The sequence below is a fragment of the Numida meleagris genome, chromosome Z, assembly GCF_002078875.1.
Source record: "Numida meleagris isolate 19003 breed g44 Domestic line chromosome Z, NumMel1.0, whole genome shotgun sequence".
Classification (NCBI taxonomy): domain Eukaryota; kingdom Metazoa; phylum Chordata; class Aves; order Galliformes; family Numididae; genus Numida; species Numida meleagris.
In genome coordinates this window covers 9,799,629-9,814,214 of record NC_034438.1, presented here as the reverse complement: position 1 = coordinate 9,814,214, position 14,586 = coordinate 9,799,629, and the positions used below count along the sequence as shown (strand labels likewise).

Below are 14,586 nucleotides of genomic sequence, written 5' to 3'. Positions count from 1 at the left end.
TCTGGCTGAAAACTCATTCACTTCTCTGCTCAGTTAAATTTTTACTTGAATCATTTCTTGATCTTGTCATCAGAGGTGGGGCACAAGCAATAAGTTGAGAAGAAGAGGAAGGATAGAACTAGGTTTTGGGGCGGTAGTGCAGACGCTTAACTGTGCTTGAATGCCAGATACTGAGGAAACCAAGAAACTGGCAAACAGGTGATGAGCTTCAGAGAAACTTACCATAGCCAGTATGACTGGTCTTTGTGTTGATACATCCTTGCAAATTCGGCTAGAGAGTATATAATCACTGCATTGTTTCAGAGTTCTATTTACTGTTACCACTGCTGGAAACATGCAAATGAAAGTTGAGGTTTGTTTGTAAATAAAGTAATTTCTAAGACTAGTGGTTATTAAAGATGGAAAATGGAATTCTGTGCTGCCTTTTACTGTCTCAGAAAGCAAAACCAATAATTACAGTTTTTTCTGAAATAAAAGAAATCTCAGCAAATCCTTGGATTAACCTCAGTATTTTATAACTGGCAATTCTGAGCAATTCATGCATGAATGATTTCTTTTATTATTATTAAAACTTAATAATGAAGAGTTCACTCAAAAAAATCAGCGCATGAGGTGCTTAATCTTCAGCGCTGCTTAATTACAGAGCAGCGTTGTGGAAAATGCAAATTAAGTACTCTGCTCAATTGATATAGTCTTAGTAACTGGATATGAGGCAAATCTAGTACATGATAAATTCCTGATGAACTGGGGTAAATAAAGATTTCTGCAGTAGGGCTAAAGATCATAATCTCTGAAGAATCATGTTTGTAGCTTCTTCACCCTAGTTCATCTATTAAAAAGAGGAAAAAATACTTCTCCATGTGGGTACTTTGCCTTCTGTGATGGTTCAGTTCACAACATGCCCAACTCACTCAATTTCCCCTCTTCTTGTGCTTCAGTGACTCTGGAAAGAATTAACCAAGAGATATTAGTCAATAAATCCTTGTCCAAGAAAGCAGATCTGTGAACAGAGGAGAAAGATGTCTGAGCCTTATTGCATGTCTCCATGTGCTGGGAGAGAGAGAGGAAGAAAAAATACTGTGGAATTGTAAAGTGAAATACTTTTTTTGAGGAGAAGGATAATTGAAAGAATCTGTTGAGTGATTAATCAGTTTAGCAAGAATTGAGAAGAAACAGTGCTCCTAATCTGAGTGCCTAGCTGCAGAGAGGTAAACTTGGAGACAAAATCACCATGTTTTGTGGCTTCACAAGAGCTCAGAGGGACCTGATTGAGTTGGATGGAAGACTCTATGCTCCTCATAGCTTTTCTCTAAGTGCCTTTATGTTTAGGCTCATACTGTCATCGTGGGTTATATGCCGACTACCTTCTTAAACTTCCTTGCAGTGGTAATAAAAAGTATCTTAACTGCATATAATCCAGGGAAGCTGTTTTCTAAACTTCTTAAGAGATCTTCTTCAGTGAGTGTGTGTGTGTGTGTTTGTGGGGGTGGTGGTGAGGATGTTGTGTTTGGGATTTGTTTTCTATAAAGCAGGTCAATAACTTCACATCTTATCTGTTGAAGTGACGTGGTTAGTAGTAGTAGGTTACTAGATGCAGGAGGTGGGAGCTACCTGCTGTAACTAAAGTTGCTGTGAAATTAATCGCATGGGAGACTTCAAAGAAACTAACTTCTGCCAAAACTTTTAAAGAAGATAAATATGTTGTGGGTTTTTTTGCTGATCTTTAAAGAAAGGCGTGAAAGGTCGCTATTAATTGAACGCAGTCTAGCAACTAAAAACACTTGAAACTTGCTCTGGTGTATTTAAGGAATAGAAACTTCCAAAAGTTCAGAAAAACATGGTATAAAACCGGAAGATATGTAATATCTTGGTATGTGGTTATTGAGGTTTTTGAGTTAAGCTGCACTACAAGCTTGTAAATCAGAAAGATAAATGTGTTGTGTTTTGTTTCAAGTAGGGGCTGTCTGGACTAAAATTAAACTCTGAACTCCTGACTGATACCCGCTTCGCAAGAATGTTTTGCATGCTTTATTTTTATATCTAAGCAGATCTAATTCTTTTTAGCCTGTCATTGTTGACTGTTTCATTCTTGCTGATTTTATTCAAATTTTAAATTGAGTGCTTTATGTACGCTGTCTAAAATGGAAATAATATTCCAGCAATGACCTGCTAGTTATTTAGAGATCACTCCTACAGTTTTCCTGTTAACACAGCTTAGAATGAAGTTTTCACTTTGCTAAAAGTCTTTGCTTTTGTTGATTCATTTGATTTGCAGTCTGCTGTTGGAGGTTTTTTGGTTTTTTTTTTTTTTTTGCCATTCTGAATTATGTAGTAAGGCATTGAATCTTTTATATGTGCTATCTGTTTCTCATCCTGACTAAAATACTTCGCGTTTCTTTCTAATTTCATGTTGTCGTCTTTGGACTCATCTCTGGTTAAGGATAATCTTGCCATTACAAAGCTGTCTCACTGTTGCAACTCATTTCTGTTCTGTTCGTCTGTAGACCCTATGAAAATACATTCTAACTCTTCTGTTGTTTATAATGTGGATTATCTGAGTGGCAGAGCTAATCTTGGGCTGTATTTCAGAGGAATACTTTAAGGTTTTACTGTCTGACAGTAGGCACCTTCTGACTGTTGGGAAGCTTTGCTGCAAGTCAGATCTCTTCCCTGCTGCTTCTCCTTTGGATGTGGAATTGTTTTGATGTGGTTGAGTTTTTCTTTGTTTCCTGTTATTTCTTTACCTGCTTATAAAGTGCCAACCTGTAAAACAGTTGCCAGATTTAGTCATTTTCATAAGCAGCTTTGTAACTGGCAGTTCATCTTTTCCTAAAGAAATAGTATTGTGGGAAAGAGGAATGTCTTTTTCTGTTAAATACATTGACTTGGGCTACTTAAATCTGTATCTTTTTAGTTTCATGCTGTTGTCTTTTTAACCAGAAAAGCTGATATTTGCATGTGGTTGATATAACTGCTTGTACTTTTAAATTATCAGTTACTCAAATTCTTATGGTCTAGTATGTTACTGTGAATGATTTTTTCCCCAGTGCTCTCTAGGGGAAGGAGTTCAATTAAATCATTACAGAATTAAGTGACAGGCATTAATTCCTGTAATCTGCAATATCACTTTCTGTATGCATATATTTTGCTTAACTGTTAGTGAATGGAAAGTAAGGTTTCTCATCAGTGCGTTCTGCAGAGATATAAAAATTACAGATGTTGTCTTGAGCTCACTGTTATCCGTTGATCTTTGGGAGAAGAAAACCTACTTTTTATTTTCTAATTGATTTCTCAGTTTCATATTGCCCAATTGTTTAACTGCAATACTTTGAATAAATTGGTTTGAAACAGTAAGGTAGACTGCCATCAGACAGCAGTTTAAATCTGTTGTATACATTCCTTCAAGGAGGAAGGGAAGGATCACCTTAGTGGATTATCTTCCTTAAATAAAAATTAGTGTTAATACATGCTTAATAGCTATAGTTTTAGTTAATTAACTTTTAATAGACAACTGACTTAACACAGATTTTTTTGTAATTAAAATATTGAACAGTTTTTTAATAACAAGATTTTTTAAAACTTGCATATTACAAAAAAAGATTCTTCACTTTATTTCCCCTTTTTCTCACTACAAGTAGATTTTCCTAGTTTTTTGTTGTTGTTGTTGTTGGATGTTTGTGGTGTATGAATTAAGTGAAAATTCTGTGTTTTATTCTTTTCTAGGTGATTTGCAAGTCAGATGCTCCTACAGGAGATGTTCTGCTTGATGAAGCTCTGAAACACATAAAAGAGACCCAGCCTCCTGAAACAGTACAAAATTGGATTGAACTGCTTAGTGGTAAGCCTTGGACATAAAGTATTTGCTTTTTTTCTCCCCTCAATAAAGCTGGTTACTTGGAATCACTGGAGATTATACTGTGAGATTTTGGAGAAGAAATTATGCAAAAATTTAATTAGTCTGCCTTCTAGAGTAGTCTCTTGTTGATTGTAGCCTTTAATCAAATGTAAGTAGCTGTTGCTTTTAACTTAAGTTGGTACAGAAAGGATCTAGATGGAAGTGTCAGAGAACATCTCAGCTCTGTGGCAGAATCTATCTTCTGGTAATCTGAAGTGAGGAAGGACCATGCCCTGGAGCTATAACTGTCTTTACTGTCTTTATTCATAACTGGAAATGAGAGCTAGAGGAAGTCTGGAGTATAGCCATATGGATTCAACGCTCTGAACTTTTGATAAGAAGTTAAGAAGCTTCATGTACAGATGTAAAAATTGGGGGTGAAAATTCAGTGATCGGTTGTGAAGAAACAATAAAGATGAGTTCTTTTTTTAATTATTATTATCTGGAGAAATGTGGCAAATATTTTCAAATACTACATACCACTTCCAGTTGATGAAAATGAAGGCTTTGTGCACATATCTTCCTACAAAGCTAACAACTTTTTGCAAAATAAAAAAAAAAGAGGAAATAAACATCAGTTTGATTTCATCTTCACAATTGCAGTTGAAACTCTTCATATACCTCTCCAAAGGTTATAGTCTTGGGCTGTATAAATTAAATTGAAGTGATCAACAGCCATCTTTTATAGCATGTATTGATTTTCTTGTTTTTTTTCTGTAGCCAGAATTCTTTTCTAAGACTCATCTGTTTTTACAAAACGCACAAAATGCAGCTTCTCTGCAGAAGATCAGAGCTGTACTTCAATTGTGTGAACAGTGGGGGGAAGGATAAAACCTGTTTTGTCAAGAGCATGGCTTTGGGTAGAAGGGGCTTATGAGGCTTGAGGTTGTTCATCTGAACCTGCTCGTTGCTTGTGAAAACAGATGAGTTTCAAAACTCAGCAAAATTTTTCCAGTTCTCTGCTTCTTTGTATATTCTTCCTGTACTACCTCAAAAAGCCTTCCTTGCTCTTTTGTGTTTTCCTACACAGTTCATGCTCTCTATCCTTTCCATTCCTTCCTTCTAGTTCTGTGAGCATTAGTCAGTGGGTAGAGAGAATGACAGAGTTGTTGTCAGTAGGGGGCAGGGATGCAGCACATCCCCGCAGTTCGGTCTGTTCTTGCTCTGCTATCCTTCACTTCTATAGCTCATAAAAGCAGATCTTCTCCTCTTCCCTAACACTGACATTTCACCTTACCAACATCGAGTTAGTACAGATTCAAAAAAGATCACTTAATGAATGAACTGTATTGTAGGTTTTCCTTGAGACACAAGCCTGATAAGCTTTGGGTCTAGGAAAATTATTATCATTAGTGCTGTGGCTGAGACTTAGATCAGTCCTTTTTACTTGCACGTGAGTATTTAATTACTAGTTCTTCACTGGCATTAGAGTACTTTGCTTTTCTCATATTTGAGAACTGCCCCTTTAAGAATGTTTTTTATAAATTCCTGGGAAAATAGCTATTCCAGCCATTGCTATTAGAAATGCAAGAATACTGCTTCTGTTCCAGTGCATGTGAGTTCAAGGCCATCATGGAAATCTTTGTATGGATGTTTGAAGCTACATTTGCTAGGCCAGTGTTGCTTATAAGATAACCTCAAAGAGAAGCAAGTATAGGAAATACAGAAGTTTGGATCAAAAAGTCAAGTCTCCCTGCAGATAAAACAAACATCTGTCTGCATTTGAACAAATGTCTCTGTAGTGGTGGAGACTGGTCACAAGGTGTCACCACAGTACTGATTTTTATTATGACAGGACATCCACCTACCAGATTTATAAGCATCTAAGAAGTAACGTTTGCTCTGTGAAACTCTAAAAGGACGCTGCCTTTTTGGGGAGTATATGATAGTTTCATTCATTGTCAAGCTGGAAAATCCCACAGCAGTGAGCAGTGGGACCTACAGGACTTATCTTTTGCTATGCAGTTGGTGTCACCCCATTTGTTTACTTGACCTGGCTGTTACTTGCATATAGTTTGTCACCTTGCACCAAGTGGGAAAGACTTAAATTCTTCTGTGTTTGTATTTGTTACTGAAAATTGACAAAAAATAGAAACAAATCGCTATGGAAATTGTTATATTATTTATGGAAAAACTATTTCTACATAAGAAATATTCAATGCTGTTTCTTTCCTCACCTGTAAAAGTGCAATGGCTCTTTAATACCAGGAGGGGGATCTTAATGCTGAAATGCTGAGGTAAGCTGGACCTAAAAATTGTGGCTGAAGCAAACTTCTGAACAAAGATGGTTTTCTCAGTGCTTAACAACTTCAGCTTTATATGTAGCTGTTGACGTATTTTGTGCTTTTAAAAATTTTGTTCCCTTAAGTGCATACATGTGCTCTGAAGTGCCCTTGAGAGGACCGGAAATGGAGGGAAGAGCATAAACTTGAGGAAATTATAAAAACAGAGTTATGTAGGATACTTATAAATTAGCTTGTCTTTGTGGCAGAAAGAATGGCGGTGACAGTTCTTCCAGTCTCTGAATTGATAAATACTGGAAGCAGACAAATGTGTGTTAACTTTTGGTTAGCCCTGAAGAAGTCAGGCAGCTGGTCTAGATAGACTTTGAAGGTTCCTTCCAACCCAACTATTCTGTTCTAAATGGACAATGATGGAGGAAGTGCTTTTTAAATTTTAAACAATAAATGTTTTTGTTACTACTACTACTAAAACTCTTTGAGACTATTCTTCTTTAGTACAGGAGTGCTTATTTGTCATATTCTTGATCAAGACATGACTTAGCTAGCATTTAATCCCAGCTTCAAAAGTACCCTGAAACTCTTCGAATTTGTTCTCATGGTTTCTGTCCTTATGCATATATGATAGGTCAGAGAGCAGAGAAATGCTGACATGAGCACACTGTCTTACTGTAATAGTCAGCTATATGAATTTGACAGCTCATTCTGCACCACAGGGGGAAAAAAATCACTGTAGTAGTTCAGCTTAGCTTTTGCCTGAATAGCCTTTTGTCTGTTTTTTTCTTTTTAGGTGAAACATGGAACCCGTTAAAGTTGCACTACCAGTTACGAAATGTCCGTGAACGGTTAGCTAAAAATCTAGTGGAAAAAGGTGTACTGACGACAGAGAAACAGAACTTCCTTCTTTTTGACATGACTACGCATCCTCTCACCAACAACAACATCAAACAGCGCCTCATCAAGAAGGTTCAAGAGGCAGTTCTTGACAAATGGGTGAATGACCCCCACCGCATGGACAAGCGCTTGCTGGCACTTGTTTATTTAGCCCATGCTTCAGATGTTCTGGAGAACGCTTTTGCCCCCCTTTTGGATGAGCAGTATGATTTAGCCACAAAGAGAGTGCGACAGCTTCTGGATTTAGACCCTGAGGTTGAATGTATGAAAGCCAACACAAATGAGGTTCTGTGGGCTGTTGTAGCAGCTTTCACAAAATAACTGCAATCAGACTGAAGTGTTCTCTTTTCTTTCATGTAAACCAGTTGTTTCTCTTCTATTGACTATTCATATTTTCTGTAATTTGTACCTTCTCACATGATGAATCAGCTCTTGTTTAATGGGGATTATAAGTGGTGTATTCCTTCCTTCTCTGTGCGTCTGTATACAGGATTCTGCTGGTACAAGAGACCTTCCTGTTTAAAACAACAACAGAAAAAGGTTTTACTGCCATATTGGCATTCCATTTCCTGTTAAATATGAGTTATCTGAAGTACTTCAGTTACTCTATTTTTCATTTTATTGTTACTGAAGCGGTTTAACATGGAAAGCACCTCAAGGAAATGTGCATGCAATTGGATCACTAGTCTCAGATGACACAGATGCGTGCATGCATCAGTACTTCTACAGTACGATTCATAACAGATCAAAAAGGGCCTTTTTAAATCACCAAAGCTCTATGTTGAAGTGTCTGTCAGGGCATTTTATACACAGACCTTTTTTCAATTATGTCTAACAAAATTAGTTTAAAAGCAGAAGTTACGTTAAGCAGCTTCGTCAGTAGTTCCTGTGAAGATGCCCCATAAGTTTTATTTTTTGTGTAAGTAACTCGTGTACTTATACTTTCATTAGAATGATAGGTGAGTCAGAAGGCTAGTGTAGAAAGGTCCAGTTGTTTCATAAACCAGTTTGGGGATGGAATACATTCCATTATATTGTATATATAGTTCAAGTTGTATATTAACAACTACCCCATCTTAGTATTTTGCAAGACCTATTTAGTTGTACGCCTGGTGCCCCTTACTTGCTGTCAGTCATTGCCATTTGTTGGAAAGAAGGGCCTCTTATAAAGAGCATGTGTGTGAAAGCTTTTTGTTTCCAGTGTCTACAGAGTTTGCCATCCAGATATTCTGTCTATGCATTGCCTTTGATAATTAGTGTACAGAAAGAGACCACTTTCTGTCATTGCTAAGTGTTTGTTTTTCTTTCCCCTCCTGTATGGAAGAGGCTTGTGACCAGTACACTTCTTGAGTGCAGTTTTTAATTTTGTTTGTATGCAAGTTAATGTTTGTCTAAATGTCATGATCTGTTTTACACTTTAAAACAAAGTCAGCCCTAGCAGGTGTTGCATGTAAGTGGTTAGCAAGTAATGACTGCAGTTCAGATGATTAAGATTTCTGTAATGGGACACTCATTTTCATTTTTGTATGCAATTATGCTGATTAGCACACTGTTGTGGGGGAAAAAAAAACAACAACAACAAATATATCCAACTTTGGCTTTTTAAAATTTATTGCCTCGTTACCACTGCTTGTTACATCTCCCACTGGTTTCACAATGTAAATAGTATGCATTGAACAAATAAGCATTGATTTATATATTTTTTTCCTCATAACGCAGATTTATAGTGGGGCTTACAGGTGTTTAGAGACGTTATTGGTTAATATTCAGAGCAAGAATACTAGATGGTGTATAACTGTAGAGTTGAAATTTAAGGGATCTCTTAATCTGTATACTAGCTTTTTACCTACAGTAAATAAACTATGATCTTGAAAGTGCCTGAAACAGAGCAAGCATGTCATTTTTATTTTGTTGCTAATTAGAAAGGTTTTATTGCTTAACTGAAAGCTTTAGTTAATATCCTTCTTATTAGAAAGGGTGAGTTTCTATTACGTAGATCAAACTGACCTGATCAGCGGTGTTGCTCGGAGCTGCAGCGCTCATGACTGAGGCAGGCAGAGTCGGCTTGTGAGTGTGTGGCTGTGCCCGCCATGGTAGGCCTCTTCCATCCTGAGCACAGCTCTACAGCCTCATCTGTGACTGGACTTCCAATTTTGCACTTCATTTTAAATCATTTAGATGCTTATGTAGCTTAGTTTAAAGCACACATTAAATTCATCGTTACTACATAGCTTTTTTTTTAATAAAGATTTTAAAAACATGGTCCTTAACATTTAACACCACTCCTTTCAGTGCTTAAATGCTGTTTCTTTGGGGGTGGGGGGGGGGGAGATGAAATTATAAGTATATTGTAAAGTACTTCAAACTCTGGTTTACAAATAAAAAGATAAACAGTGTTTTCTCAGTTGTAAGATGCTGTTTAAAACTTTGAGGAGCTTGGGCATGAACCTGCAGCTTAGACAATTATTTTAAACATTTTCAAGCCATGATCGTTATAAGTGGAGGAAAAATGGAGATTGCTGGGTTGCTCTTATGTTTGACAGCTTACGGAATACTTTACGTGCTCGATAGTATTTGCTAATTCACTGCTTTCATTGTCTCGCTGGTGATGTTTTCTTATATTTTGGCGCTCTTTGAGAGGAGAGAATAAATTAGTTGGAAAGGTCAGAAAAACAGTCAAGCGCTCAGAATCGAGTTGAGTGCACAGAACTTTTAAAACAGCTTTGAAAAGTGAAACGACTTGAAATGTTTCAGACCGACAACGTCTCTCATAGTTCCCTTTCTGCCCTCTCACCATTCATCTTCGTTCTCTGCTTCTTGTGTTCCTGCTGGGTTTCACGTTCGGTTGCCAAACATTCAGGGCTTTTGTCCGCCTTTGAGCCAACGTGTCTAAAAACGTCACTCTTTGTTAACCACCTCTGGAGAGAGGTAGTGTCCCCTCCCCATACACACACGCAGATGGTAACTCCCTCCAGCACTTGGTACCTTGGTTTCTCTTTAGGGTAGAACCTGTGTGGTAGGGGAGCTTGTATGAGGTGTATCAGGGAGCCCTTGGGTAGTTCTGGTATCAGTACTGAGTGGTTTGTGAAGAACAACAGTATCTTCTGCTAAGTAGCCTGATATGAAGCTGGGTATGTGAGGGAAATAGAAGAGCTTTTGGAGTCTTCAAGTAATACCAAACCTTATGGCTAACAATGAAGGTAAGTTTGGTAGGTTAATAGAGACTGATCTGGCAAACAGCCTTACCTTTGTTACTATTTCAGGTTCTAATAAAATTGGCTGAACATGGAGACTGCTTTGTTCTGGTGAGATCCCAATACCCTTCTTCCTTTGGCTGCCACTGCAGCTCACAAATTTGGTTTTAAGGGATTTTTGGCTGCTTGGAGTCCAGCTCTCACTGGCTGCTTAAAGTGAAGGCTGCTAGCTGAACTTGAGCTTCAAGGGGAAAGATGTTTTTCAGGACTTGTCCTCTTAAAACGTGTTTCCACATTAAAGTCAAAACCAGGATTTTGAAGGATAAATTCACAAGTGCATACATACGGTTAATTTCACAGTCCTTGAGATTCACCTCCTCCTCTCCTATATTTCTAGAGATGACTACAGTGCTCCTATATGGGGTTTTAGTGAAAACCCTCATGCATGATGCATTCAAGGTGCAAGTTGCATAATTTGGCTACAAAAGACTGGTGGCTGAGTGCTTGTGTTCATGCCCATTTCTCCTACAAAGTGAAGATATGTATTAACTAATGTGTTCTCTGTGAACTGAATCTGTACTAAATCAAAATAAAAGCACCCTTTCAAGCTATCAACTGCAAATGGTTAATGTGTATCACGTGCACACCATACCCAGAGGATTTTTTTATTCATTTGTTCGGTAGTTTGCAAGCGTTAAGGTTTTCGTCTTCACTGGTTTGGAAATAGAACTTTTCAGATTTCCATTAAAGCATCAATTCTGCATAAACTGGGCTTTGAGCGCTTGGGATCCTTGGAGCCTGCTTTGTCTGTCTTTACAGAGAAGTACACATTTCTTTATTCTGTAGCAATGCTTGATGGATACAATGATGTAATTACTCAGGAAAAGAGTTGCAGCCAAGGGCTTTGTAAGTGTTAAACGTAAAAGTGAGATTTCGGGGGGCCTTGTGTAGGAAGGGAGGCTCTTTGGATGGGAAAGAAGCAAGGACAGAACCACTGCCTGTGCTCATCTCTGAATGACATCTGGAGTTTCCTCCCATCAGTTCTTGTTTTCTGTTTTCAAGAGAGCAGCAACATGAGCCCTGTGAAGAGCTGAAGATACGAAATGCCTTTGGACTCAGAAGTAGGAGACACCCGTGCACAGACAGTTATAAGCTGGCTTATACAGTAGTAGAAAAAGTAGGGAAAGAAACACTGATGAGACGTAGCTTTTTTTTCTTCTTCTTTCTCCCCCACAGCCCATCTGGACTTTCAAACAGTTCACTGTTCCTAGTTTTTTTCTCTCTTGACTTTGGCACCTGGTCTTCTGTTTCTTCTCAGTGTATCTTGGTGACTTCCTCTTTTGTGCTCACTAGCAATCTGTACTGACTTCCACCCTCAGATGCTGCCCATCTTGCTTTTTCATTTTAACCTTTTATTATTGCTTTCAGATTTAGAGCCACCTTGAGCCCAGCTTTCCATCGCCTTGTCCTCAGAGCTGCTTTCACCTCTTTTCTGGTTGATGGTTTGAGCTACCTCCCCTCCAACCAATACCTTTGGCTGTGCTAGCTGCCTCTGTGGCTGAACTGAAGCAGCTGGCTTTCTGGTATAGCTTATAAGATACGATTTCATAAGATGAACAAAAAAATGGTACTAATTTCCACTGAAACTGCTCATTGCTTGCTTCAACAGCAAGCTATGGTCCATGCAGCAGAGGGAGGACTTGCAGCTGATTAACGTGACTTCTGCCACTTCTGTAATGTAAGTAGTTCTTGCTTCTGAGTCAGTGTTCTAAGGGCATGCTGTCTCCTTATTAAACTTCTCTTGTAGTGAGGATGTGTACAAGATTAATTTTCCCTCTGAGGCTATCTACTTGTTAAAAAAAAAAAAAAAAAAAAGGTAAGAAGGTATTTGCTTTTTTTTTTAAGTGAGTTTGTGTGTTGCAGCTCCAAAAAATGTCTTCTCTGGTTGATCATTTCTTTTATGGAAGATGTAGGCAAATTATTTCAAAGGTTGCTTCACTTTTATAGGAGGACAAATAAGAAAAAGGCAGAGAAATCCTTGCACTGTGATCATGTAAGTCCTATTTTCATGGTAAAACAGGTCAGAATATTTTACGCTCCTGTTTTTGCTCTCTTGACTCCCAGTATATCACTCAGTTCCTTCCCTTCTGGTGCATTTGTGTGCTCAGAAGGGATTTGCCATTGCCTAAAGCACTGGTCTGGCAGGATTTAGAACATAATCTACTCCTTCCTTTTGTACATTTCTCCTTTTTCGTTTTTCCCTTGATAGATGTTAGGAGAAGACTTCTGTGGCTTATTGTAAAGTCAAATGGCAGAGTGTTTGTAACCTTGCTTTGCCACCATCAGAGTGTCTGTATGGGTCCTTCTTTGTTTTCTGCATTTTCAAGTGGAATCATGTTACAGCCAGCTTTTAAAATTTTGTTCCGACTCCTTAATTTCCTGAGGACCTCAGTCACTTCTGAACGATTTACCTAAGCCGTGCATACGTTTTGCAATGCTAAGCAGAACAACGCCTACACACCATTAAAAATCTCAGATCCTATGTTGAGAGGACTTGAAGAAGAAATTTAGCAAACCCAGGTCATTTCTCCAGGCAGCAATTCACAGTAACCCACCTCAACCATGGAGAAGTCGACTCGATGGAGAAGTCACATTGGTGCCTGAACAAAAATGGGACAAAGAGGGTTTCCTGTCCTGCAAAGGCCCGAGGTTCCCGAGGCAGTTTATGCAATGTTCCCAGTGGCGTTTCAGAAAGATCTTGTATGGCTGCATGCGTTATTGCTCTTTGCCCACACCCGTGTGAAAGTGGAGTTGGCCACGGGCCATGGTCTTGCTGCCTCTGTTGGTGCAGTGCTGCTGCCGGTCCAGGCAGAGTGTGAGCCGTGCCAGCCCTGCGATGGAGCCGGGCATCTTCCATTGGAGCTGACTCTTGCCGGGGTCCTGTCCCCTGTGCACGAGGGAGATGTTCAGGGCCGAAGCGTTTCTCTGAGCGCAGTGGAGGAAGGTGGAGGGCCGTGTATAAAGGGGTCTGGCTGAAGCTCCGCCGGTCAACACACTGCAGATGTCTGGGGCGGAGAGGAACAGCGGCTGTTCACAGGAGTTCCAGTCATCCAGGAAAGCACCGCGTCTGGGGAGTGAGCGGTCATGCTTGACATGGGGGAGTGCGTGTGACCTTCCATGAGCTGGAATACACACAAATAAAACAGGCTGGAATAAAATGGAATTATAAACACATTGGGAATAACAACTGAGGGCTGACTGTTGGATGTGTTGCAAACAGGAAATGGAACTAAAATTGCTGTGCTAATAAATTGCTTGCTGCAAATATGTTGCCTGATGTTAGGCACCAGCACTGAGAGCAGACCAGCTGAAGATGTATTTTAGTATACCCAGCTCTGACACACACTGCCAGAGACTGCAGATCCCCTTCTCATGAGCTGATGTGCAGGAGAATTTGTACACAGTGTTTACAGGCAGGCATTTAAGCTAACTTCTTACATTTGTTTGTGAGAGAATGCAGTTTTCTTTTGATTTTGCTAAAGTAACCTCTTTTTTCCCCCTTCTTTTGTAGAGAATATGCTTCCAGGTTCATGTATGGCTGATGATCAGCACAAGGGTTAAGCTGCAAGCTGCAGAAATATCTGGTGCATTTTGGTTCACCCTTCACAACAATGGAAAGAAGCACCCATTGCTCCATCTTTAATTGAGGTGTATCTTCAGAAGGCAATCGCTTAGAAGATAACTAAAGGTATGAGCAGGCTGGTGACTATCCTGCTCTTAGCATGTCTTGCAGGCAATTTTCATCAGCTGCATAGAAAAGAGTTCAGAAATCCAAGCGTTCACCCTGAGGGGTTATGGTAATGGTGGGATTCGAGACTGCTCAGCCCTCAGCCCCTCGGCTGTACAGTCAGAGAATCCCAGCTCTTCCACCAGTCTCTGGGCCCCCGGGCTTGCAGATTTCCCACTGGTGGGTCTCAGAGGAGCAGCCAATTGCCCAGGCTGCCCCTCAGGCTGCTCTCCTCCAGGCTCGTCTCCTCTCCCAGCGCTGGCAACCCCAACCTGCAGGTCTGGATGCAGGTTGCCTGGGTGAATGCTGTGGGTCCATCAGCAAATGAGGGAGACAATAAACATCAAACATGGAAAATGCTGATGTGAATTGACAGAAAACCCTAATTTAGAGCCCTGACAGCTTGAGATGGAGAGAGCAGCTAGAGGAAGAGACAATTTGGATGTGTGGAGATCCTTGAGGATCTACCTATGGATTTTACTCCAGAGGGCTGAGAGGGATGGTGAGCTCCAGCCAGGAGAAATCACGGAAGCTCAGGGAATCCCTTGGGTCAGAGAAAACACAAATGTTATGCCT

At 39.6% G+C, this 14,586-nt stretch overlaps 1 protein-coding gene across 1 annotated transcript in view; it reads left to right on the top strand.

Moving 5' to 3' along the window:
• Positions 1-10,834, top strand: part of GOLPH3 (golgi phosphoprotein 3) — a 34,177-nt gene extending 23,343 nt beyond the window's left edge. The window contains exons 3-4 of the mRNA XM_021380542.1: positions 3,724-3,838; positions 6,926-10,834. Coding sequence (XP_021236217.1) covers positions 3,724-3,838; positions 6,926-7,350 — 540 coding nt within the window. The 3' untranslated portion in view covers positions 7,351-10,834. The remainder of the gene's footprint in view (positions 1-3,723; positions 3,839-6,925) is intronic.